This window comes from Falco naumanni, chromosome 2, assembly GCF_017639655.2.
Source record: "Falco naumanni isolate bFalNau1 chromosome 2, bFalNau1.pat, whole genome shotgun sequence".
Taxonomy (NCBI): Eukaryota; Metazoa; Chordata; class Aves; order Falconiformes; family Falconidae; genus Falco; species Falco naumanni.
Window position 1 is genome coordinate 82699297 of NC_054055.1, and position 27976 is coordinate 82727272.

Below are 27976 nucleotides of genomic sequence, written 5' to 3' on the forward strand. Positions count from 1 at the left end.
TCTGGGGTTTAAAAATCCCTGGGGGAGGGAGAGAAGGGTCCCTTCTCCAGGACATCCTTAGACCAGCTTCTCTGTCAAACACCCCCTTCCTTTTCTGCTATCTTTCTCTAAATACCCTCCAAACACTGCCACCTGTGAGACAGGGGTTTTGCAGACCATGATGGTCCTGCACAAACCCCCGTGGCAGGCTGGGCTGTGTGTGCAGAAGGGAGCTGCCACTCCATGGGTGCCACCGTGGGTAGTCATGTACTGATGGAGCATTTCACAGCACCACTGTGCAGAGGCAAAATCTTACTAAAGGCATTTGAAATGTCTTTTTTTTTTTTTTTTGTCTTTTTTTCTTTTTGTTCTGCAAACCACAAACTTAGGTATGAACAGGAACATTACCTTCCTTTCTTTGAAATGGTCTCAATGCAGAACTAATATGTAAAAATATATAATCACAGGAAAAGTTAGGGCAGAAAAAGCAGAGTAATGACAGAAACTAACTAGCAGAATACCAAGAAGAGACCCAGTCATAAATAAATCTGTAAAGCAGGTTTCACAGAGCATCAGTGTAGTCTGAGAAATAGACAAACACAAATGGGTACTTCCTGATTACATCTGGCTAAGAGCTACAGCAGATATATTCCCCCACCAAATGCATACTCTACTTCTATTCTGATCAAATTACCTCATATTTCTCATGGTTTAGAGTCTCCACAATGACATTATCACCTGTCTGATCAATAAGGACCACAGGTCTCTCCAGTTTAACTCTGCCTTCAAGGCGTTCCATTATTTTCTCCGATATCTGACCAGAACCCCCTTTAAACTTCCTCTCCTACAAAACAAACAGAAAAGAAACACAAAAAAATCACCAGCATTAATCACACACAATGACACTGAATATGACTTCTGCTCATAATCAAGAAACTCCAGGCCAAACCAGCAAGTCCTAAGGGTGCATAAAGAGTCCCAGACTTTCAGAAGAGCAAAGCCATAAACCTGACCCTCAGTGAGGATTGCTGCCTAAACCACTTTTGGAATGGTTTCCTCAATTAGCTGGCTTGAAGACTCTTGAAGCCTAGTGAACAAACATCTATAATACAGGTATGCTAGCTAGTGTAAACATATTGGTTCATTAAAAAGAGGTTTTGAGTATTTTATCCATCACTGTGCTACCGACACCCTCACGTGTGACAAAGACGCCAGCTTGCACCTGTACAGGGAAAGCCTGCACCAGCTCAGAAGCAAGACGGATCTTTTTAACTGGGTCTGGCCTCGAGTGCAGCAGGCAATGAGCTTTATCTGTCCCTGGGAAGACACGAAGATATTGCTGTCTGGAAAAAAGCACAACCTGTGACACATTTCCTTGCAATGCCTGTGCAGAGGCTCAGGGGAAGCACTAACCCTCTTTTATCTACCGGCCACCAGCGCTACATCAAGCGGCTCACTTTTACATAGAAGATGCTGGTACTGGCAGGGAGGAAAGGATTCACAGAGTCTCTTTGTGCTGAAAGACTGAAATACTGCCTGAGGAAGTCTTACAAGACTCATCATGGCTGCTAAGTCAGCAACCTTTAGCATTTTTGCCCAAATGATTTTTGACTGGGGGGAGTGGGAAGGATGGTAGAAAGCAAGACAGCTTGCCCCATCCAGGCAGAAAGAAAACAAAGTGCTCTTCCCAGGCTAGCTTTCCCCTCTCCACATGTCTTGTTTAGCTACATGTAACTTAGGATTAGTTTTATTTTTAATTCCTGCTGCAACATCTAGCAGTTGCTGACATGGGACAGCAAATGTGGCTGAGGTGCTCCTGAGGAGGAATGCTCCGAGGTCTTGCTCCTGCCTCAGGGCAGCATTAGTTCTATTTACATCCTTTCTGACACACAGTTGTCTACTCTTACCCCAATGGACAGACGTTAATGGAGGCTGCATCTCCCCAAGCAGCTTCTCCTACAGCCTCCCTATCCCCCACAGTTGGAAGGGTGCGGTACTGTCTCCACTTTTGCTGTTAGTAGGTTAGGTCTAAAATGCTATGCATGCTTCCTGAGGCCATGTTAACTGAGGTAGGATGGTAGTAAAGGGTGCCAACATACCACATCCAAATTACTTTGACTGCCCCCTCTCCCCTTTTCTGAAACTTCATCCAGAACAATAACATAAACCATGATGTTCTGCAGGCAGCCATGACCTGAAACAGTCTAAAGTAGCTCAGAAAACATGCTGCCATGTGAGCTGTCCCAAGAAGGACAGGCCTTTTGCTGTCTATTTCCAACTCTTGCCATTAGAGGTTCTAATGCCAAAAAAAGTTATTTCACTCTGAAGTACACTTGCTTTGAACTCATTAAAAAATTCAAAAGTGCTAAGTAACCCACAGAAAACAGACTGGCCAAGAAACAACAAAACAGCAACAAAAGGACTGTGCTGATGTGAATGCAGGAAAAAACAACTGATTCAATTGCCCCAATTTATCTCAAAGCCTAGCTAATAAAATTCCTCATTGTACAGAGCTAGCTGAGAGGGCTGTTCCACCCCGTGAGAACACAACTGTTTCTGGTGCCACATGCACTTGGTATTTCTTCCTCTCTTCACTAATTGCAGGCCTTTGACGAGCACAACACACTTGCTCTTTATGGTTCCAAGAGAGGAGGAAGAATATGAGACATTTTGTACCTGGCCCCCATTGGTGATGGAGAAAATCCTGGCTGTGCCCCCACACTGCCTCACATACCACAGGAACCAGAGAGCGGAGACTTCATGAGGCTCGGATGTGACGTTGATATTCACAAATAAGGTGGCAAATTCTCTAGCAGCTCTGCATGAGAAACAGGAGCAGAAACAGGTAGTAAGTAAACGTGACTTCCTGACTGCTTTCAGGATTTTCTTTGTTATTCTCGATAAGGGCTGCTTTCCTAAAGTCAGAAAAGCCAAGATGATTTATATCAATCTCATTTTTTATTTTGTAGTGAGACTGATTCAATGAGTTTATATCAGCACTTCCCTCCCTCCCAAATAATTTACCCACTCAGTTTCAAATCCCACTGATTTCACCTTAGTTATTTTTTTAAATAGTTTCCCAGCTGCTATTCCTTGTATCATAACAAAGTACTTTTCTCAACAGGAGAATGCATTTGGTAACCAGTTAGTGAAACTCTTCTGCACTTCTCCTCCATGGGGAGCTCATTGGACACATAACTTCCAAGGTCTGATAGATCCCAAGGGACTCCGTCAGCCACATGGCCAAGACATTCACCATCTCTCACCTGCTGCACAGACCTTTCGTGAAACCAAGAATCAGACATGGTAAATAACCCAGAGAAACCAAATTGGCAATCATTGCTGTAAACATGAGGAGAGGGTCAGCTTTCTACCACAGTAAGCCCTCTGAACGTAAACTGAGTTACAGCAGCAGGAAACGAGGACCTGGCTATTCCCATTTCTTTCACTTGTGGCTACAGATTGCTAGGAGAATTGAGATCGTTTTGCAAAGAAGATGAAAGGCCTTTGACTTGAATGAAGTTTTATAAAACAACATTAATTTATAATTATCTGCTAAAGGAAGGAACCTTGTAACTTATAAACTTTTATAACCTCATTTCCCTGGGTATGAAGTCCAGTCACTTCTATTTCATTAGCCAGGATATGAAAACATCCTGCACACAAGAACCCTCTGCCACAGTCCTGAAAGCACCACGATACTACACTACTGCAGCACGTTCAAGCCTGAGGAATGTGAAGTCTCCAGGGTCAGTAGATGCTGATCTGTGACACATGACAAACAAATCTTTTATAATCTTGACCAAAGTCATATAGAAAACGCTGCAGAACAGCTTTTCTGTTCAGTGCAGTATGTTTTTTAATTATGCGTAGAGAGATCTGGGTTTGCATGAAGATCTAAAACAGCTTTTTACTGAGTTTTTAACATGTTTCAGCTGAGCACATCCATTAAAACTGGAGTGCCACAAAACCACTGACAACAGAAGCAGTCTTGCAGAGAAGCATGTTACAGGAGAGACCACTATAAACCCAGTTGTGTTTATACTCCACCATCTCCCTGACTAAGAGGAACAGTAAAAACTAGAAGAGGAAGAGCCAGTGCACTTGCAACAGAAAAGGTAGTTCAAAGTATCCGAGCTTGCAGGCAAACGGCTCATAAAACTAATTGTAAAGAAAGCTGCAGTTCCACAGAGGGATAAAGTCCAAACAGCTGTACCACACGGTACAAATGGCATGTATCACATGGAGCTGTAGCAAGATTTAAGCCAGCAAAATAAATTTCAAATAGAAAATTTTGGTCAGGAAGCTGCAGGCACAGGGCTAAACCACAGTCAGAATGAAAGAGCAAACGGCACTGCAGCACAAATAAGAGACGCTGACTGCAAGGGAGGAGAGCATTGCAGCGTACCACAGGGGCCGTCACAGCAAGTGGGGACACAAATGCTCGTATAAGCACACTTCTCTCTGCCTTATAAAGAGAACTAATTGAAAAAAGAAAGGAAGAGTATTTCCAGGTGTTGTCACCTCATATTGAATATTGTTTCTTTTTTTATTTGTACAGCGTGGTCCCTTGTAGACATAAAACACACTGGCAATTTTCTAGGTGATACCACACCTCGGGTTCTCTTCCTACCAGTTAGAGTTGATGCTCTGCTGGACCTGCTACTCACAAACAATGAAGACCTGTTGGGTGATGAAAAGGTGAAGGGCAGCCTTGGCTGCAGTGGCCGTGAGACTGTGGAGTTTAAGATCTTGAGAGGAGTAAGACAAAGCACAGCATTGCAGCCCTGGATTTTGGAAGAGCAGATTTTATCCTCCTCAAGGACCTGCTTGGCAGCATTTCATGGGAAACTACCCTGTAGGGCAAAGAGGCCTAGGAGAGCTGGCTGGCATTCAAAGACAGCTTCCCAGGAGCAGAGGGAGGGTGCACTGCAATGGGCAGAGCTGAGCAAGGGCAGCAACAGGCGTGCTGGGACAGACACAGAGCACCCGACTGGGCTCAGGCACAAACCAGCCAGGGAGGTGAAAGGCAACAAGAAAGGCTGCCTCAGCTGCCGTGTTTCCCTCCGAGGGTTTCAGAGGCCCAGCAGGCACTACTGCTTAAACAAGCAGCAGCGTTTGAACTTCTCCCGTTTCCAGAGCCAACAGCTGCTCATTACTCCTCCTTGGGTCTCACGCTGCCCTATCCATTGAGCAACCACTGGAAAGCTGCTGCTCTCTGGCACGGTGTGATGCTCTCTGGTCTGCCAGCGGCACCTGCCTGCTCTGTTGTATATGCGATTCAGCTCACACAGTAAAAGCAGACACATATGGTAACTGCGCAGGAGCGGACACAGACAAGAGTCAGAGGACTTCACTCAGCTACTAACCTGCCATCTGTCTGGGAAAGTCCCTTCACCTCCTTCTGGCTCCATTTCTGTGCCTGCAAGTGACCTTTACTCATGCCTACAAAGCACGATTTTATCTGCATGTTGCTTTTCCTAAACACAAAGGCACATGCTCTTCAACTGAGTGAAGTGAGAGCACGGTGGGAAGAACCCATGCTGTCATTCCTGCGTGCATGGTCCTGCCGAGGCAAACCCCAGGTTTCCCCAGCAACTTTAAACCCATCTGCCAACCAGCCCAAGCTCTACTGTACCATCTTATCCTCCACAGGCCCTCGCCCACCGCCTGACAACAGCCCGTCACAAAGACCAGCGTCATCTCAAATACCTCCTGTTCTCGCACTGCCTGTACCCCAGCTGTACCCCAGAATTTTCCAGGGAGCCACTATCATTCTGCAGCTGGATTTCAAAATGAAGAAAGAGTTATGTACTTGGTCCAGCATATCTTATCTATCAGCTCTTTCATGGTCATTTTGTCCCATTCCTCAGCATGCGGAGCGTCCCATGGTGCTTCAAGAGGAATCTGGAGACAGAGGCAAAATATTCAATAAATTATTCAGGACTGTATCATTGCCCACTCACAGCTAGCTAGTAGCACAGAACTGATTGCTGTGTTGGCCAGGAGTTGCTTTTGTCCCCTGAATATGGATGTAAATTTGGAATAAATTCACTGAATTGAATATTATCTGTTCACACCTTGGGGCATGAATTCTACTGTGACCACCAAATCTGTCTTTGTCTGACCAATGAACTATATCCTTATGTTGGGACTCATCTGGCCTTTGGTTGTCCAGAAGTGAGGTTTCTATTCTAATTCAGTTGCCTCTGTGTCCTCTAACAGCTGAGGGAAAAGTTCTTTCTCTAGTCAGAGATTCAGTCAGTTCCGAGATGGGCATCCGAAGGCCCCTGTATCTCTCCATTAACTACAGAGGGAGGAAAAATGCCTAGATACTATTACATTATTTTTAGACAGTTAAATTCTTAATAATAATCCATTGCATGTAAGTACCATGACATGTGAGGATGCTACTGTATATTTGAATCTTTTAAAAAGCATGTATTGTTTGACAAAAAAAATGTCTAGTATCATGCATGGATTTGATTCTACAAAACCACATAAACCCAATAAACTTTGCAGGAATACAGTTAGTTATGCTTGAAGGTTATTATAAGGTAGGTACCCTGGTTTGTAGCCAGATTGTAAGGCAACTGATAAAAATTTGAAAGACACCAAGTTCAGGCTCATTTTTTTCAGGTATCTTAGATACCTCCAGATCTTTTTGTATCCTCTCATAGAATGGTTTGGGTTGGAAAGGACCTTTAGAGGTCACCTGGACCAACTCCCGCTCAGTAAGGAAGTTCTGTTATTCCCGATAGTTTGCGGGCAACATAGATACCTTTCCTGATAGATGTTTCTTTTTTTTTTTTTTAATATTAAAGAAGCAATAAAAAAGCCTGCCAGAAGCAAAACAAAACTAGATTTACACATGGTGACATCAGCATTGCAGAAACAGATGCAATTTACACAGCCTACCTCTTTTCCCAGCTTGTCCATAGTCCTCCAGAAGTTATTGTAATCCAGATAAACGAAGGGATTCCATGTTGAAGGGGAAATACCTGTGAAATAGCGTGACTTTCCCTAAAATACATATAAGAACATAAGCAACTGAAACACAACACAGCATATCTTCATTACTCAAGAACACAAAATTCTCAGTCATCACATGGTTCACCTTTTGCCCCAAAACATTTAGCCACCCCCCCCCCCCCCCGCTTTTTTCTAAAATGAATATGCCTGTAAGCAATGGAATGTATGCAGCTAAATATGAGGGGGAAAAGCAGCTGAACTGACATTAAAAAGGACAATAATACATTTTTTTATTCAGAAGGGATGGGGAGGGGTACATTTGTTCTGAGCAGGTTGTCACATTCTGGGCTAAGGAGACTCAAGCAATGGCCAAGGAGGTAATATTCCTTTTTCCTAAGCATTCTTCATTATTACATATGAATGAATCTAATCTTTGCCTGCTTGCTGAAATGTGCATCCTAAAAGCTGCGCAGGTTTAAAAGCAAACACACCTCTTTATTACGTCAAGTACCTTGGGAGAAACCTAGCCTAAAAAAAAAAAAAATGCCAAGAAGAAAGTTTTTGGCTGCAGGAAGAAAAATGTTGTACACTTGCAAAAATGGTATCAGCACTTACAATATGTATGACACATAGGTGCAAGAGGAACATGGACTGTTTCAGATAATCCTGTGATATAATAATAAGCAAAACAATCTAATAGCACCTGGTTCTTTGTGATAACTTTAATCTGAAAGAGGAATGAATGAGCAGGCAGCATTTTCTCTTATTAAATAGCTTTGAACCTCTTTAATGTTTGCTCTTCCAGGTGTGTCAGAAGTTTGCATGAGGTCACGTGGTAGGATGCAGCGAACACACTGGACCATGACAGTTAGGAGCTGAGGTGCTAAGCAGTGCGCAACGTGCTTTTCAGTGCCATGTATACCATGCCAGCCCATCACACCTGGCAGGTGGGAGTCACAGACCAAGTGAGAGGCTGCAGTGCTGCAAATGCATGAGATGGTGACCCAGGGACAGGGAGACGCAAAGCAGGAACCAAATGTGCCTTCCCCACACTCGGCGAGAGATAATTTATCAGTCTTCCCCACTGATAACTCTCTCTCTCTCTCTGTAAATACATATGGATTTCTGATATTCATCAGAACGCTTTTGTGCAAAGGTTGTAACAAAGATGAAAGGTGCAGGATGAAACTCAAGACCATAGTGAGCTTTCAGACTTTGAAAAAGCAGTAAAAAATTCAAACTCCCACATTTTGGTCAATTTTTGTCACCCCAGGACAGGTACAATGGAGGAAACAATGGCACATGGTATGGGACATAAGTCTTGCTACAGCCAACACCACTTGTTCCCTCTCTCCCCAGAGGACGGCTGCAGCGGTGCCCCAGCTCCAGCATCCCTCTGGGCCCATGGCCCACTGTGCTGTACCTCCCCACCATCTTCAGTCAGGGCAAGTGCAAACATACTCTCCTGTTCAGCTTAGACACTGTAACCTCTGCTCTGGGCCAAGCAAAGCACAAGGTTGCAAACTCAGCACTTAGTTCATCTTGAGATCTAAGTGCTTAAAGGTTTTTTTTTAAATTCCAACAAACACTGCGTTTTCAAGTCAGCAGAATGACTCTGGATGTGGTTGGTTACCTCTGGATTTCTGGGTACGTAATCTTAATCTTGTGTACCACATACTTTTTTCTCTCTCTTTTATCTCCGTTTCATTCTGTTTTAGAGAGTTATGTTGGAGGAAGGTGGGCTGGAGATGCTGCTCCAGCCTTCTCCAGGTGCACATGTGTATGCAAAACATGCTTCTGCCACAGCAGAAGCAGAGAAAATGCTCCTATGAACTACCAGCAAGGGAATCCTCTGCACAACACTGCCTCTTCCTTTTCCTTGAGCACAGCTTCTCACTGCCACTGTGTGTTCAGCCACAGAAAAGAGGACCAAAAAACACATGCAAAGGGATATACTGCATGCTACAGCTTTTACTGTCATAAACCAATGCTGTATCAAACAAGGCAATCCTGATACAAAGCAGTAATATATTGCTTATCATTTTCTTCCTACTGCACAGAGTTTTGTTTTTCAAAAAGATCATCAAACACTGATCCTTCAAAGTTCATTCATTGCTAGACTTTTTATTCTGGTTGGGAATGCAGGTGCTATCAATGGGTCTTTTGCACAAGTTATGTGCTTTACAACACCATAATCTCGCCCTTAAGCAGAGGTGAGGTGCGATGCTGCCAGGTCACCCAACAACAGGTGAAGTTATTACTGCAGTTCCATCACGTCAATACTGCAAGGGAACAAAAGGAAAAGATAAGCCTGCCTTTCAGGAGTAGCAGCAAAAACTTCCCAGTTTTTCACTGTTCAGTGACACCCGTTTTCAACAGGTTTTTTGATAAGTGACGGCACTTGTACTCAGTGGTGAAACTTGGAAGCACCTCTCCTATCCTGGGATCACTTAACTCAAAAAAAGAAGCATTTCTTCAGAAAGAAAGTCAAAAAAGTAACTTCTAAGGCTCCTCCCCTCTTGTTTTCAGCCAAACCTATTCCTTATATTGCTAGAAACAACAGGTGAAGGAAAGTCTCTCTCAGAAATTCTATGACAAGGTCTGTGCCAAAACACCTTTTCCAGCACCCAGCGTTAACTCTACTGTGTTCAACAGCTGGCGGCTGAGAAACTCCCCAACTATCCTGATTGCTGCAGATATGGCCATTGGTGAGAGAACTTGCCCACTGCCTGGCTACCTAATATTTTCCTCCAACTTTTCCACCTCTATACTAGCTCTAGAACAACATGACACAAACTGCTGAGGACTGATCAAAAAATCTCACAATCTTGGCCACTGGTATGACATGTATCACATTGGATACTCGCTTATCTGCTATTTGAAAAAAAAAAACCCTACCTTTTCATTACTGATCTGAAAATGTTACCACCTCCACATCTTGGTCAGTGGCATGGCCAAGGAAGATCAATGAGAAAACATATTTTATCCCTTGAGAACTATGAAATGCCAATTGATGATTACCAGTCTCAAGCTGCATTACTTGTTGCTCTCCTCTGCATGCAAAAAAACCAGCTTCAGTAAGACTGGAGACCAAGGGCAGGAAAAGCTGGAAAAATACAACAGTGCTAACAGACCTGGAAGAAGTGGAGACTGAATTCAGAGAGCCTGAAATAGTTCACAGACCCACTAATCCCTTGTGCAGGGGGGCTGGGCCTGTAAGAGGTGGGAGCTGATCAGAGGAAAGCCCAATTCTAACAAATTCAAGGAGATAAATTCCCACTGCCCACCAGAGAGTGTGAGCCAAACAGCTTTAGCCACACCAGGTTTTCAACTCTCTCTGCACAAGTGTCTCCACAGCAGGGAATAAATCTAGGCCAAATGACCTGGGGCTGGTAAGTTATTAATTTGTTTTTAATTTTGTCTCCCTACTAGGCAGAGGAGCTCTGGCTGCATTTTTCACAGATGAGCTCACTGCAAACCCACAAGGTCTTGCAATATTCCATTTTTAAAGAAGCTTATAGTATTCTGGGTGTATTATTTTGAGAACTACTCTTTTCTTAACTGAAAGGCAAATAACCTACTGGCTGTGTTGTCATGCTAACATAAGGCTGCTTGACTGACCCACAGAGTTTATCTAATATTTTTTTTTCATTTCATGGTGTGTCAAACACTTTTCAGCAGACCTCAGATTTGAGTCCTGCTGCCTGCCTAGATTAGCTACTCCCCACCAATCCAAAGGAAACAATATCCCCAAGCACCATACCTCAGTGGTTAGAAAAAAGGCAGCAGAGATGTGCTGTGCCAGGTCTGTCTTTTCCCTGCCCGGGGCTACCCTGTGGCTTGTAGCTGTAACTACAGGATTTAAGCCCCAGCCACTCCAGCTGTGACACCACCCCAAGTTCCAGTTTGTGTAAGAGAAGCAGACAGCTTTGCCAGTCTTGAGAAAGGCGAGTCTAGCTCCTGTCTGCTGTGCTGTGGACAAGCTACATGTCGGGAGAGGCATCCCTTGTGCCCCAGAGCAGCGACTGCTATTGCCCTTGGGCCATGTACAGGGCATACAGGTAGAGCAGCAGTTCCCTATGGTGTGAGCCCTCAGGTGGGGCATCCTTCATTACTCAGGATCTCCAGCAGGTCTAGCCTTGCAAGCATCGCAGCGCCTTGTACTGCCTGCGATTCCTGTGTCTGAACTGCAGATTTACAGCAATCTGCACAGACTTACTTGCTGAACCCTCATCTCTCAATCTTAAGGCTAGATAAGGGAAAGAAAAGACTAGATGGCCAATGTGAAGCATTGCATAGAAACACTCATCTTTTGTCAAGTGTTACCTTGCTCTGAAAATCATAAGCAAACAAATAAGCAATATCAGTCCTTATTTAATGATGTTATGTATATATACTGGAGCTGGGTGCTGCTACCAGATATTAGAGGACTGCAGTTACACAAGAAGATTAATACCACACCAAAGCTCTAATGCCTTTACCTTCTGGGGTCTTCTACTAAAAAGAAGGTGAAAACAGAGCACAGTGTGACCTTCAAGGACTTCTGTAAAAGTTAAAGCTATCCACCTCTTTTGGGAAGGTACTCTCCAGAACATCTGCCTTTTCTCAATCCTAAAGCATTCTTGATGAATTATGGGACAGTAGCCACAGAACAATTTGGCTGGAAAGAAAGTCCGGGTTTTGTAACAGGACCTTCAGTTTGAAGGTACAGATTTACAATGAAAGGATACAAATTCCTGATTGATATCAAAGCAGTCCATGTTACCATGCTAACTGATGGGAAAGAATGAACAAGCAAAAATAAAGATAAACAACAGTTACATATTTGGATTTTTCAAATAAACCGTAACTATAAAGGAAACCTGCCCACATGCAGCAACATGGTTTTTAAAGCTTGCAGTACATGGAATTTTTCCACAGACATATGGGAAAAATTCCCGTCAGAGCAGAGAAGCTCATGAAATCCCTCTGGGGATTTCCACTTTCCCTTGGTTGCTTCTGCTGCTAGGATAAACCATTTCCTCACTTTCTCCTAACTCAATCCAAGCAGTATTCTGGAAATCTTCAGAAAGAGCAAAACTGAACTGATTAGTATGGTAAACAAAAACCCCAAAATCTGTTAATCTGAGGATGCTGGAGATTATATAAAGTCAAAGGACTGTCACAATAAAATCTAAAGCTGTGTCTAGTCATTCCTCAAAACCCCTTCCCTCTCACCTCTGACAAAACCACACAGTGTTGCAGACTTTGGAGAAATGCCCTTGGGAAAAGACCTTCCTGTCTGGCCCCAGCTACATGCTCCCCAACAGCCATCAGCCGACAGAAACAGCAGATAAGACACAAGGACAAAAGTTTTAGACATACTTTTCAAACTTGAAAGGCAGCAGCTAGCCCACGGCTGACAGCATATTAGCCCAAGAAGCTGAACACAACCATCTTTCAGATTAATATTTAATTTCTGGGGCAATGATCCTTTAATACCAAATCACCTCTTTGCTAAAACATTTTCTATCACTTAGGAAACACCACAAACGTGCAGGTTCCTGAAGAATCTTTATTGAATATGAGGGGCACATCTATAGCCAGGAGAGCACAAATCCCAACTTGGCCAGCTCACCATCACACTGTAATAACAGTGTGCAGCAGTTAGGTAAAATGTACAAGCCCTAAGGGCCCCGAGCACTCACCAACCCAGACAAGAGCCAGGACTGAACAGAGGGTTTTCAATAGGTTTGTTCTAGAAGTGGGATGCAAGAAAGCATTCCAACAACAGAACCCTAAAACAAAGGGCACGGTGACTACACAATGCCTCAAGGAAAGTGTAAGGAGAAGCAGCTGTGGAAAACCTTAGGGAAAGAAAACAAAAAGCCTGCAATTCATGGGAAAAAGATGTGGGAGACATGAGACCTACGGGAGGAAAGGCATTATTATTATTTATCCAGTGCTTAAGTCTGTCCATGCTGGGAGATCTTAAAGCCCCTTTACTGTCACCCTGGTCCAACAACTACGCCTCCCTTGAGGACCCTGGTTAGCTCAGCAGGACCACAATGCCAGACCTAGGATTGATGGATCCACAGCCTGTGATCCAGCAGAACAGCTTGTAATCCTGCCTCCTGCTTAGAAACATGCTTTCACTTCAAAGAAAACTTACAAAATTACACGCTTATTAGCAAGGACATGCATAATGTAATGTGGGACAAAAAAAAAGCTGCAGTTTCAGTGTCAAAATGGATTAAGGGCTCAAATTCATGTAACCCATTAGAGCCTTTTATTTAACATACAGAAGATCAGTGCCTTTTAGGATGCTAAGAGATCCACGTCTGAGCTTAAATTAAATAGAGAGCTCCAAACACTCAGCTGGTACAAATCAGCCCAGCCCTCTTGCTGTAGAACTACACCAGTTTTATACCAGGTAGTGTAAAATAACTTTTCTACTATTATGGAGTGGCTATGCAATTATTTCAGATGTGACTATTTTATGACTATGGCATGAATCTGCCCAGTAAAGAGAGGTTACAGAACCCAATGATAAAACTTTGCAACGTGAACACATTGCTCTAATTCTTGGAAGAAAACCTGGGAAGATAACAGAAATGAAACCAGATCCATCACATAGCCTTGCTTCTATCAAGTATGCCAACTCTGACTCACACAGGCTTCAAGCCTTGTTGTGCCAGAGTCTGGGGAGTACCAAAACTAAGGAGTATTAAAAAAATTAAGAAGCAGTGATCTTTGGAAAGAAAGTAGGTTGTGAGTTATGGAGATAGATATGAGATTGTACCCCATACCTATGAATCTTAGGCCTTTGTCCCTCTTCCTACCACTCTCCCTCTGCACTGGTTTTGGCAGTAGGTCCTGACTAGGACTTGAGTAAGAAGTCATGGGCTAAAGATCTAAGACAAGGGCTGGATATCTGCTCTGAAGACAGGTTCCATTCTAGTTCACTTTAGCTACACCAGTACCTACTCAAAGAGGGGCCACTGGGACTCCCGCTGCCCCAGACACATCTCAGACATGAAGCTTACAGCAAGCTTTGGGAGGGGCTTGTTTCTCACCATTAGCTAGTGAGGGAATCTCAGCGAGTCTCAAATTAAACACCCAGCTTCCAGAGACCCATTTGTAAGTAATCCCATGCTACGTTATTGGGAGGGATCTCATGTGAATCCAGTTATGTAAGTGGGGCAAATACATTATACTATTCCCAGACTAGTCCCACGATACTGTTGTCCGGTGTCATCATTCAATAGTATCCAACAGTATTATTAATTCTTTCTTAATTAAATTTGGCTTTTATTTCCAAACAAGTATTTACTGAATTTCAGGAAAAAATTCTTTAGAGGATATGTTCAAAAATAATCAGGTGCCAAATGTATTCCAAATTTTTTAAGGGCTGTCAGTCCTATTTTCTGAACACTTTTCAAAAGAAAATGAGAACCATTGATCCCACTCCCAGTAAGTTAAAATAGAATAACAACACTTCAAACAGGTGCTGACTGGATTACTGAAAGTGAGCTTTAAATGAAACTCAATGACTGTCAGTAATTTCCAAAGCTCAGTGATACCTTTAGGTATCTCAACATGAAAGATGCAGTACTTACCCCCTTATAATGGATCATATCGCCTTCGACATTCACTTTATAGGTCTCAACACCCAGTTCTTTTGCCAGTCGGAGAATCCGGTTTTGGGTAGGTCCCACATATGATCCACCCACATCTACGTAATTAACCTGATTGTTCTATCAAAAGAAAGAATACAGGAATCAGAAGCTGTGCAGGGAAGCTCCTCAATACACGCATCGAGGAAGTAGAAAAAATTATTCCATACTGACTAGCACTGCAATTGACTTAAAAGCAGGCAGTACTGAGCTCTGTCATGACACACAGAGATCACTCAGTGCCTTCACTCTGCCATGCACATGTGTGCAATTGAGTTTAACTCTTGCTTAAATTTCACTAATTTTCAGTACTGACTTTTTAGTCTCACAAAAGACATGAAAATACGGTGAAATATCCAACCAAACCAATACTCTGGTTAAGTCTAACCACGCTTTTTCAGAATTCATGTTTCTTTTCTTGTCATTGCAAAAACATTTCTAAGTTGAATTCACCTCCAGCACCAAGGCTTGTTTTCTTTCTGTAGATATCTGCCTAGACTTAATGCTGTAGATGCTGAGCACTGCACTGCAGTACTCAAGGAAGGTAATCTCCTTTCCAGCATGGCACACCTTGGCTCTAGCTCGGTGTGCCCTGCTTAGCAGCCCCCAGCCATGCTTGCCTCCAAAGGTGCTCCACACACCCCTCAGACCAGCATCGCTCTCACTTGGGAAGCAGGAAGAAAGCAAAAATTTTCAGGGGAGCATACTATTACAAGCAGGCTCATTTCCCAAGACAGTAACTCTTTTAAACACTGTTTATGGTGAGCATTTTAAACTAGGCATTCTCACTATCACAGAAGGATGGTGTTTATGCTTCATGTTTCACACACAATGATTTCTGCTGAAACACTACTGTTTATCTGTGGTTCCCCAGCAATGGCATCTGACATAATTTAAACCTCTCTTACTTCCAGGGTGGGAAGCCGAGGTGATGTCTGTATTACATTACCCTGCGCCACAGGTGACTCATCATTTCTTTCAGTTTCTTTTTAATGGCAATCAAGACGAGGTCCATTTTGAGAAGCAGGAGTGTTACTTCAGATAATTTTAAGCTGTGTTAAAATGTATGTCTGAGCTGTAGTGATGTCTGGCCCTGCTCAGGCTGCTTCTTATAGGCTCTTAGTTATCATACCTGCTACAGTATGCAAAGTGAGATGGGAATGAGGAGAAATGCTTTGATACTCATGGTTTCAGATGATAATTTCCCTCTGGAATGCTGAAGACAGAGTAGATCCTGCCGTGGACAAAGGGTAGGGTCCTCCTTATCCTTCTTGAAGTTAGGAGTGGTATTTGCCACATTGTAGACCAGCACAAGTGAGAGTCCAGCATCTCATGTAGAACTTACCCTGACAGTGAATGTCCTTCCTCCAACTCTGTTCCGGGCCTCAAGAACCACCACACTGACCCCAGACTCAGAGAGCAATTTGGCGGCCGACAAACCTACGAGAAGAACAGAAAGTGCTTTAAAGCAAGTGATATCAATCAGCCACGTTAATGGTCAAAACCTCAACCAAAGCTTCAAAATCAGAGATTTCAATAGTGTTTTCAAAAATTCCTGAGAGAAGTCAAAAACTTTTCGTGGTGTCTTACCACAGAAATCGTGGCTGCTGCCGAGTTGCATGTTATAATCATCTCTATAAATAGCATTCACAGACTGACGTTTCCTTCTTCAGGTTAGCATTTTGGCATTTTAAAAACTTCAACTGGCAATTTAAAATCTCAGTTATTAAGGGACACGCGTCCTACTCTTCGTTTGTGCAGTCCATAGAAAGGCAGAACCCAGCTTGTGGGGCTTGCAGCGCTGAAGTGATAGAGACAATATTAAACTAAATAGGCATGTTCTAGCAAGGTAGGCTTCCAACTTCTCTCACTCGTCAACTCTCGACTCTATTGCTATCCATTGTCCTCATTCACATGCAGAAAGTAAAGCTGCTACACTGTCAAGATTCATTTCAAGCAATGGAGTCTGACCATGGCAATCAAACAGGCAGTATGAAGATACTCTATAAAAGGAATTATGGTCTCAGAAAAAAATCATCTAATTATGGGACTTTGTGATGGAGGCACTAGAGACAACTGAAAATTCAACAGGACAGGAGTCCTCTTTGCTTCTGACAAATGCGAGCTGAAAATGTAAAAAGCAATCAAGAGTTTTTGAAATCAGATTATCTCATTGGCCTGCAGGCCAATTTGGTACTGAAGCATTGTTTCTTTGGCATTGTTTCCCCTCCTTGAGTATACAAAAGCCAGCCTTATTGATCAGAACTTCCAAGATACCCTGCAGTAAGGAATAATAATATTATATTCATGTTTATTATACTACCTCGAAATGTGATTAAAAACAACTGTTCATGAGCCTACAAAGAATGCATGTCTGGTCTGAAAAGACCAGAGGAGAGGAATCATTCTGGGCAGCGTCAAGTGTACTCATTTATTCTGAGGACAATACAGAATTGCCCATAAACTTCTGTGCGCATAATCTTTTAATGGGGAAGCGGAACAACATTCACTGGAAACCAGAACTGAGGAAGTTCAAATTACTTACATTGACAAAAGTTATATATACAATTTCCATACTCCTCTAAAAATAACTATTTCCTTACACTATATTCTTTAGATTGCTGCTAGATTGCTGCTAGAGCAGAAGTATACTTAATTCTGTCAATTTAATAAACGAATTTTTAAAAATGCAAGCCATTTGTCAGTGGAGTGAACATCTGATAAATCAACCCGATTTCTTTCAGTAGTTTTTGATCATTTTTTTTTCTGCATGAAAGTCTATAGAGAATATTTTACAGGCTTCTAATAGCTAATGCTTTAATCCTTTCGGTGATGGCGTTCCCTTCTTCCTCAACATAAACATAGAAGACACAAGCCTATAACTGGAAACACAAGCTGCAGTATTTTCTTACAAGTATTTATATTTTTCATATGAGGAAAAAAGATTTTTCAAAATATACAGTGGGTTTTGTCAGAAAAAAAAGTGAATTTCCTACAGATACATAATAAAAGGTTCAATTTCTCTATTCTGCATAAATATCACTCGGGCACAAGTGAGAAATTCTTTTGTAAGAAAGTTTACTGTAGATATACAAGTACTGAAAAAATGCACAGCACATTCTGCGTTGCTGTATAGAACAAGAAGCAGCAAAAGATCTTGCCTTGGTATGAAAAAAACATTGTATGCAAACCTTCAGTGCGTAAAACCATCACTTCATGCTGTATATGATAGCTATATTCACACCACAGCTGTTTAGGAAGAATAATGGTTGCACTGGACTGGGTTGGAAGTTAAGTTTACTACTTGTTTATAGGTTAATTATATCCCATATCCAAATGAAGAAGGACAGCTAAGGGATGAAGAACACGTGGTAAATATGACTGAGGTTCTCTAGCCTGTTTACTTGTTAAACTATACTTCTTGCACTCCAGCCTTACAGGCTTTCAGTTTCATTATTGTTAACCCAAGTGTCACCTTAAGACACGGATCCAAAAAAACCAGGAACAGGCTTTGGAGCTACACAGGCTGGGAAAGGGTAAGAGATACATTGGGACAGCGATGGCTTACTGGCAGCTGGGAGAGCCTGACTCGGAAATACAAACAATGCAAAAATATGTTGATTAAAGATTGTTACTACACATTTATTTGTTTAAAGCACGGAAACAGTTTGCTTTCAAAATGGAGGACTAGCAACAGCACCCACACAAGAGGTATCTCAATGTAGTTGTCTATTGCACCCAACTCTTCAGCTCCATTCTGGTGTGACCAAAGTGCACCAAATACACGTGTTTCCACAGGCACGTCTTCACCCCACAGGTCATGGAGCCTGCATGCTTTTGACACACAATTAACCTCCAAATAGATTGCACATTTTCCCTTTACCTTTTCCGTAACTTGAATTATCAAGACTTTTGTTGCTGTCTCAGTACCCTCTACAGGACTGGACTTCAGAGAATGACCATTTATTTCTGTTTGATTGACGGGCTGAGAATGAGAGAAGGAAGGAACCAGGCCTTCTCCTTCCCAGCTCCTTGCCCCACCTCTGCCTGCTCAGCCTCCCTCAGGCTGCAGAGCCTCTCACCTCCTCTCCGGCATCTCTGCCACTTCCCCAGAGGACACCCCACATCTTCCCGGAGCCATCAAGGGAGAGGGCAGGACCTTCACACCACAAGGGCCTCCCACAACACCAGCGCTGCTCTAGAGCCATGGCCCTCCGCCACGCGTGGGCTCTGACCCCAGCCACAGAGTCCTGGGATATTGCGGATATCCACGGTGTCCTGCAAGCGTGCTGTACCGGGCCAAACCCAGCCCTGGGCTGTGACCGCTTGGGCCACAGCCAAGGCTCAGGTATTTTAAAACAGACCTGAATGGCTGTACGACTGCAGCACAGACATACCTGCCACAGCCCAGGCCGCTGCGGTGCCCCACGGCCGCCTCCACCTCCTCCCAGCGCAGCCGAGGGGGAAAGCTGCCAAGCAGCCCAAATCACTGGCCGCACTCCTTCCCAATACCGCTCTAATCCTATGAATTAGAAATATACTTCTTGCCTCAGAGAGATGAAAGGAGCCTTCCAAAACCATGCCTCATGTCCAGTATCTGGCTGCAGAAATTCACTTGTTATTAGATGAGAATAAACAAGGCGAGATGACTTATACATCTTCCAGAAGGGTTTCTATGGCAATCTCACAACAAGCTCCCCCTGTGTGAAGACGCCATGCAGGAAAGCTCTACTCCTATTGATTTTGCAGTGCTATTAAGGACTTGGAATTGCTGCTGCCACAGAACGTACTGCCGCTGCTTTCATTTCAGAAAATTGTCATAATCCTATCAAGCAAAGCAGTTTCAAGTGCATCAAAACACTGGATACACAGTTTAAAAAAAACAAAACAAAACAAAACAAAAAAAGAAAGAAATTAAGATGAATTTATGCCAATCTGCAGACTACAAGACATACACCATGGCTGAAACACAGAGATACTGATTTTTGCATGTAGCCTGATGGTAAAGACAACAAAACATGGCTCTACCTCACAAGACAGAAAGGTTCAGCTCTAGAAGTAGTACACAAGACTGGGACTCAGGAGACCTCTGCTTGATTCCCAGCTGAGCCCCATAATGTGGGAATGTTTCCATATTTTTCAGGGAAGCATTTACAAGAATTCCAAGTTGCCTCAATACTGGTGTTAGTACAAGGCATATGAACAGGTAAGAGGTCTGTAGCACAAATGGTGGGAGTTTTTAAAAAGTTACTTTACTAGAAATGCGATAGTAATTCTGTAGTGACAGTATAGTAATTCTACTATTCAAAATCGAGGCTCTGTAAATCCACATCAAACAGATCCACTGAAACACCATGATCAGAAGCAAAAACCACCAGCATCTTTCCAAGAGACAGCACTTCTTACCTGGTGCATGCTGAGCATCTCCAAAACATGCAAGGGCAACGAAGGGAAGCAATGACAGTATGAAACCATTAACCTTTCAAACTGAGGCCACTATGTATGTGCCATACTGAGAATACCGAAACAACGGCAGAGAAAGTTACCTGTTACTACTGAAAAGGTAACTGCTGGTTTTCTATATGCATTGTTTGCCTACTTGCTAGCTTCTCTGACAAGTTTCTTTGCCTTTTATAGATCCACTATCAGGTTGAAAGTTTACCAAAACCAACTTAATACAACGTACCTTCATAAATCCTTGTTAAGCCACCCTACAGTACATGGCGTGGGATAATTACATCTTGTGAAAGATGACTAACTCATTACTGTAGTGTTCTAGCAGGCTTTAATTGAGCAACATACAGAAAAAATATTTATGGAAAATCTTTCTATTTTTCAGATCTTAGGCAGGAGAATAATTTTACATTTTTTTTGCTCATTATTCCAATGTACATCAGTAAAGTAAGGCAATTGCCAATACATCCTCATTGTAACAGCTCGCTAATGCTGTGATTATTTTTACTCTTTCACTGATGGAAAACTTAACTTTTTGCAAACAAAATCAAGTAATTAAATCTGGCAATGGCACACATAGAATCAGCCCTCATTATTCAGCTAGAAGTTTCTTTGACAAGTAAACACTAACCTGTCATTAAGAGATGCAAAACATTTCTGCCATGACCATAGGGTAAGATCTCCCTTCCTCACCTCCTTCTTCTTCTTCTCCCTCCTTCCTGGTTTTCTTTTCATTGGATTTTTTGTGTACACCATGATATTTAAATAAATTTAAAAATATAGCTTAAAAGCACTCAGTTATATCAGACTGACCAGAGAAATCACTAATGGGCAACAACTTAAAGAAGGATGAGAATGAAAGAACTGCTTTCATTCACAGACTAAGGATTTTAATATTTTACATAGTCACTGAAAATGGAAAAAAGTATTAATTAAATTACAGCCCCTTACATTTGCACAAAACAGCAAGAATACACAGTGTGGATCACAAGTCTACATTCACTTCTTATTCAGTATTGCCTACTACCATAACATCACTAACTTCCTGTTTGTCAAAAATTGTATTTTATCTTTGCATATGTTCTTTCAAAATTCTTGGTGTAGATTACTTGATACTGGGGATAAGGTTGCATTTATTTATTTTGTTATCTTCAGGAAAATGTTTTACATTTCTTTTTCATCAGGTCTTTTTTCATCTCTAGCAAGAATAATCCAGTTGATTCAGCAAAGATTTCAACCAAAAGAGGACAAATATTTTCTATTACAGACCACATTGTCCAATTGAGATCAAGTCATTCTGACCGGTTTCAATGGTACTACTGTCTAAACACTTTCAACAGATGCAAGTCTTGTTCTGAAGGGTACAAAGACAGTTCTCACAGACCGTGTTAAGAGAAACAGAGTGGGCAGGAACAGGGAATTGTATTCAGGATGAATCCACTCGTCCATACAATCCACTGGAATTTTCAAGTCCAAACTCATTGCAGTGAACATCTCTTCCCCAGAATAACACCTTCCCCCAAAAACAAAGGCAGAAAAAAGGTAATTGGTATAAGCATGGGGTTAGAAATTCAGCAGCATCCTTCTCCTTATATATTAAAATGTGTAGCACCAGTTAAGATAACTATGGTTTGGTACCATCTAGTTAACACAAACATCTAAGGTAATTGCACACATTTTCTAACTACAGATAATCGTTTGGGTCAGTATGCAGAGTAGATTCCTGTTAGCTAAATGGTGATCTTCCACTGAATAAGTACGTGAAAAAATGTTGCTGCTAAACTCTGATCAATGTCATTGCCACAAATATCATCAACATCAGCACTGGTGTTCCCAGGAAAGACATGATGCCTGTCCCATGCCCATTTTTGTTATGCTAGGATATTTAGAGATTGTCCTAACGACCTGGCTATTTCTTGTGCTCTTAAGACTTCAGGTGTTACCCAGCTAACAGGCATACTCTTTCCTACCTTTCAACACCTTTCACCTAAACCTGAGGTATGATGCAAAATCTGCTCCTCAAGGACAAACCATAGATTTACAGTGCTCTCTTAGGAGCTCTAAATTTGCTAACCTATGACTCGTGTTGGTGTTTTTGCCAGAAACAAATCTCACATTCTTCATTCAGGAGCAGAACCAGCTGTGACTACTTAGCTTAGCCCCTGAGTTAGACAATGTTTATAAATCATGCATTTACCAGAAAAAAACACATGAAAACTATGGAAAGATGAAAAAAATAACAATATTTCTACATCTGGTTATGTAACGAACATGGCACAATCATATTTTGGCCAAAACTGAATATCTAGCAGTAAGCATAACACAAAGGAGTGTCTTAAAACTCATGCCCCACATCATAAAGTTTTGCATCTTTAGCACCAAAACATTAGAACATATTATGAAGGAGGTAAATGGAAAACTGTGTTTCTGCTTATTTGCAAGTATTGTATAAAATGACCATTACACTTTATGTGAGGGTATTCTGATAGTCCTGTTCCTGATGCCAATTTTTTCTCATTGTGACAGATTGCTATCAGTACATGGGGAAATGAGAGCTCTATGAAATATTGCTATTTATTTCTGCATGCCAAAAAATGATCTTTAGGAATTTCTGGTACTAAGTGAAAATAGCACGGATTATCAGCTTCCCTGTTGGATCCAAAAAGAAAGTGGGAAGAAATGGGATAGCTGGGGTGCAGCACAGAGCAGATGTAAAACACAGGATACATTTTAGGAACCAGCTGTTGCATTCCCATAGTTCAAATTCTGGGTAAATTTAGAAGTATCAGTTGAAAAAAAAAATCTACTGAAAACGACTCCAGCTTTACACAGGTGGGACTGATTATATCTTCTATGAGTAACTGTGTATTTGACAGTTTATCTGACACTACCACCCACCAGCAGCTTGGCATGCTGTCAAAACAAACAGAGCAGTATACAATGTAAGTTGTGCTGCCATTATAGCAAGCAAGGAAAATCTGCATTTCCTCATCATTCAGTCTTTCACTCAGAGACCACAGTCAATGCGTAGGTAGCTCAAGGGGTAAGGTTACCAATCACACACTGTGGAGCAGGAAATGCCAACATGCTCTTCCATGCAGAGGAAAAAAAAAAAAGCCTTGATAGTGTATCGTATGTTTTATTTCAATATAAAGACTAATTACTACTATTTTTACATCCCAGCTTCTGCAGTTTGTGGCCCTTGGACTCCTTCGTAAGTGCAACAGAAAACAGTGCTGTTTCCTGCACGCGGCTAGCAAATCAAAGTGTGTTTTGTTGAGCCACGAGATCTCCTTGTTTCTAGGTTAAGAACAAATGTGGGTTTTATGTGAAAGAAGAGGAGAACTATCTGGAACTATCCATGTCAAAGAATTATAATCTTCTGTGTAAGTTTCAGTTATGGCTGTATTGGTTTTCCCTTGTGCTTTGTGCTTGTAACATGATGTGTTGAAATTTCCTCCAAAAGATAGTTGTGTACAAGTTTTCTTGGACTTGCCTGCTTCTGGACATATTTATCCGTATCTTATGCACCATGTAGACAAAAATGTCTGCATTACGTAAACAAACATTCTCAATTCTCCATACTTTCTTTTGATAAACTTGGCTTCCAGTGCCCAAACATCACATGTAAGTAAGATGAGGCTTGCACATGAAAATACCCCAAACTTCCTGCTGAAAAAAAATGGGTTATCTTGCTTATGCTCTTTTTTTGCCAATTTATGAACTATTTAAGCTTGAATTTTCAGGGTGTGGTTTGCAGGCTGATTTTCTGTTGCTGGGAAATCTTGGTCACAACTGGCTGGCCTCTAGGAAACAAACATTCTTCAATTTTGAAAACTCCTGGCTTTTTTTTTATTCCTATTTTGGAAGTTTTAGCAGCCCCTTGAAATCTGGCAAGGAGGCAGCCTTTGAGTCAACATAGCACATTTTGTTATCGTTGTGAAAATATGTCCCAATAAGGTCAGTTAAGAAAGTTTTGAGGGACTACAGGTCACACATAGGCAGCAGCCATCTTCTAGATCTGAAAAGCTCAAGTATCTGAGGTTTCTATCAAAACTCTCAGAGCACTTAAAGCTGTCCAGTCATTATCGAGCAGTCCTCAAGGAATGAGGACTGAGCATCCCGGACCTCTTTGTATCTCAGAGCACCTGTGCAGGCTGCATCCTAGGGCTATGGAACCAAAACCTGAATCTCCTTGTAACTATGGCCTTAGTATGCACAGCAGTTAATGGAGCTGGGATGGGGACAGCGTGTCAGGAGAGGTATGGTGACTTGCTGCATAAAAGGGACAACTTTTGGATGCCATCAATACAGTAGTAGTTAGTCCACACAGAGGATGACATCTCCTAGTCCTCAACTAGTGTAGCCCTTGACCCAGGCAGCAGAGGACACTCTGATGGGACGTCAGAGTTACGATCCTGCCGATTAATCAGACACGCATCCATGGCAGATTATGTGCTGTCAGCTTGCTGTGTTTAACAAGTGAGGGAATTACATAGCCTAAACCAAAATGCACAAGCAAAAGTTCAAAATCAATTCAACCTAGAACACCCTCTTCAGTTCCGTAGAAAACTCTATAAATAGAAAATGGGAGCATTACTCCAGGGATATAAATAAGAACTCCCTCTGGGTATGGGGAAAGTATTTAACTTCAGGCATCATTTTGTTTAATATGCTCAAGTAGCAAATGTTATAATTAATATTAACTGTATTACAGGGGGCATTATCCATTAAGAATGATACAAACTTGTGCCTGGGGCCTTTCCAGGCCATGATTCACATGTTTAACATACATGCCCATGTGAAAAGAGGAATCTAGCCCCGGCTCTGCTCGCTCTCTCAGTGGGGGCTTAAATGTACTTGCTGATGCAATCTGGACAGTTTGAACACGATTCTATGGGGTACAGCAAGAAAATCTCAGTGATTGAGGCCACCAGAGCCGAGCTGTTCTTCCAAGAGCTTCCCCACTGCGAAGCACTCTTTGCAGAATCTCCCTCCATCCCTAGACTGCAGCTTCCTACAGGCAGGGTTGATTCTGTGTCCCTGTGAACGACCACGTACAGCCACGTGCAGGCAGAGGCCAGGAGCACAGATGAGAAGAGTGTGTTAGATTGTACAGAAACTGACTCTCAAGACCACGCTTCACTTTGAGGAACAGGTAACTCCAGAGATGCCAGTCAGGACGTGAGCTTCATTTTGCAAATATTGTACAAATAATTTTAAAAGCCACAATCTCACTGCTGTGAAGCTCACACTACGTAATACGCACCTTGCTTATACCTGACACACATTTCATGTATTACTGGTAAAGAACTAGTTTCCTATCCTTTCTTGCAAGCATTCTGTAGTGCGCATTTCAAATACAGTAGGAGGAGTGAGGACCTTACCAGATGAGGCAACTTCAAATGTATCTTCAGAGAAGAAGCAGCAGCAAGTCAAGACTGGTGTCATAGAGATGTTGAGGGAAACCCTGTCCATACTGGAGCATGTCTTACTATTTATCTCACTAGAAGAAAAATTCTAGATACAGATTACTTTTTTAAGACCAGAAAGCAGCACTGTCTAACCTCTTACAGAACTGAGTGTAGGTATATTGGTACAGGAACAGCAGCCACAGAGAAGCTGTGTGAAAAGCAAAACAAACCAGGAGCTTGTAGGAATTAGAGTGCCCAGCTATGAACGGTACTGTATGTTAAAGATGGATTAATTAGGAAGTAAGGCATTTATTGTCAGTTTTTCTAAGGCTGCTTTCTTAAAATGATGCCTGTTCTAATTCATAACAGGCAAACACCAATTTCTATGTCACTGACGTAAGGGTTTCCATTGGCAAGAAAAACATTCCTGTACCCCAAGAGTGCTGTGACATGTTTATTTGTCTTCCTAATGCCACTGACAAATTTTCAGGGACTGTAACGCCTTGAAGTTTCCTGCTTGGCTCCATTTCAGCCTCCACACCAGGCTTTAGTCCAAGGCCTAAGTGTTCTGAAGTAACTTACTGATTCTTGTACTAGTGAGGCTACCACTTAGAAATGCTTGATGCGTTTTCCAAAACACTTCTACAGGTTGGAAAGCCAGAGAAGCAAAGTACCTTCAAGGGAAGAAGAGCCCTTCAGAGCCCTAAAAAACATATTAGGATCACATCACCATCAGCTGCACACAGTACAGGTGGTAATTCCCTAAGGACATTCCGTGCATTACAGGAACCTTAAGAATGAAGACCAAATGACTTGTGCTATCAGGAAAATACCCAGGCATGTGGTAAAACTAAAAAGCAAGCAAAACTAGGTTCAAACTCCTTCCTTCTGTTCAGTGATACTACAGATTATTTACATAATTACATTGTCACAAATAATTATTTAAACAATTCCTGTTGTTTTAGCAAATAAAATAATGTAATTAAGTAAACAAGTTGCTGTTTTGTGCATTCATTCACTGCAGATTAAAGAAAGGAAACTCTGATTCCTTCTTAATTTTAATAAAAGCTAGTTTTACCTATAGCAATATTGGTTGTAGTATCACTGAAGTCAATCGGTCACGTAACTCGCCTTTTCTGAATCACCGGCGAAGTGAAGAATCCCTGAAAACTGAAACCTGGCCAGAGCTGTTAGCACAGAATTTATCTGATAAACAAACCAAATACAGATTTCCTCTGACATAGCAACGTTCTCACCTTAGGTACCATCAGGTGCCATAAGAATCATTACTTCTCTTTTCTAAGCATGAGGACCAGAGGCCACAGTGCACTTGCTAGTGTTAAAGTAGATCTGAAGAGTATTTGGGGAAGTATTTCCTAGTAAAGTGTGATAAGTCCATCGCACTGGGGGCATCTGGCTGGCTGTAGTACAGCTCTTCTCATAGTAACAAGATTTAACCTGTTTTTCCAGATATTTCCAGCTATGTTTCTGCAGTATTTATCAAAATAATACAATTGCAAGGCCAACCTAAAGAAACCAGAACTTCAAAACCCTGTCTTTATTGGGATGCAAAGATCCCAGGCTGTACCCCTGCACTCTCCAGCACCTGCGGGCTCACACTGCCAGTGCTCCCGCAGCCCCCAGACGGGCCGGCCGCACAAACCCGCGCCAGCACCAGCAAAAACGCCCCGAACCGCCGACCCGGATAATTTCCCCCGTTTTTTCCCCCAAGTCTGCTGCCCCTGCAGACCACCGCCCGAGCCTCAAGGCCAGCCGCGGGGACAAGCCGCCGCCGGCCCCGCCGCGCCAGGCCCCGCGCTGCCCAGCCGGGCGCGCCCCGGCCCCGCCGCCCCCCGCAGCGCGGGGCAGGCTCTGGGACCGCTCCGCGGTGATGCCCCGGCGAAGGCCGGCGGCGGCGCGGTGGCCGCACCGCTACCGGACCCACCTGAGATGCCGCCTCCGACCACGACCACATCGTATTTCTCAGCCATGTCGCTGCCCCCCGTCCCGTCCGCTCTCTCCCTCCGGTGCCGGCGGCGGCGGCCCCCACCCGGTTCTGACGGGCGGACAGCGCCGTCCCGCGCCGTCCCGCCCGCCCCGGGCCCGCCCCTGGGCGGGACCCCACGCCACCTCCACCAATGGACGCTCTGAGGGGGGAGGCGGGGCCTCGCTTCGCCACGCCCCCGACCCTCCGCCCACGCCCGGGGCGGCCCGACGGGGCGGTGCGAGGCCGCGGCGGAGCAGGAGGGCGGCGGGGGCCGCTCGGGACAAAGCGCCGCCAGACGCTGCTTCCGAGCGCGCGTTTGGCCTGGGCCCGGCTCGGTGCCGGCTCGGTTTCGCACAAGCCCGTCCCCGGTGCGACGGAAGGGCTGGGGGCAGATAGGCGACAGCGTGCCGGTTGCGGGATGCAGCAGCTCTACCAGCCTGCGCTCACCAACCCCTTTTTATTTGCTATTATTTAGCAAGTCTGCTAGCACTGAGTGTGGGAGGAGAGCGGTGGAG

The 27976-nt window shown here is 43.1% G+C and overlaps 1 protein-coding gene across 1 annotated transcript in view; it reads right to left on the reverse strand.

Moving 5' to 3' along the window:
• LOC121084104 (amine oxidase [flavin-containing] A-like) overlaps positions 1-27570 on the reverse strand; it is a 37818-nt gene extending 10248 nt beyond the window's left edge. The window contains exons 1-7 of the mRNA XM_040585274.1: positions 27420-27570; positions 15952-16046; positions 14550-14687; positions 6898-7002; positions 5795-5886; positions 2656-2797; positions 674-823 (exon numbers count right to left, since the gene is read on the reverse strand). Coding sequence (XP_040441208.1) covers positions 674-823; positions 2656-2797; positions 5795-5886; positions 6898-7002; positions 14550-14687; positions 15952-16046; positions 27420-27465 — 768 coding nt within the window. The 5' untranslated portion in view covers positions 27466-27570. The remainder of the gene's footprint in view (positions 1-673; positions 824-2655; positions 2798-5794; positions 5887-6897; positions 7003-14549; positions 14688-15951; positions 16047-27419) is intronic.
• Between the last annotated feature and the right edge of the window lie 406 nt (positions 27571-27976).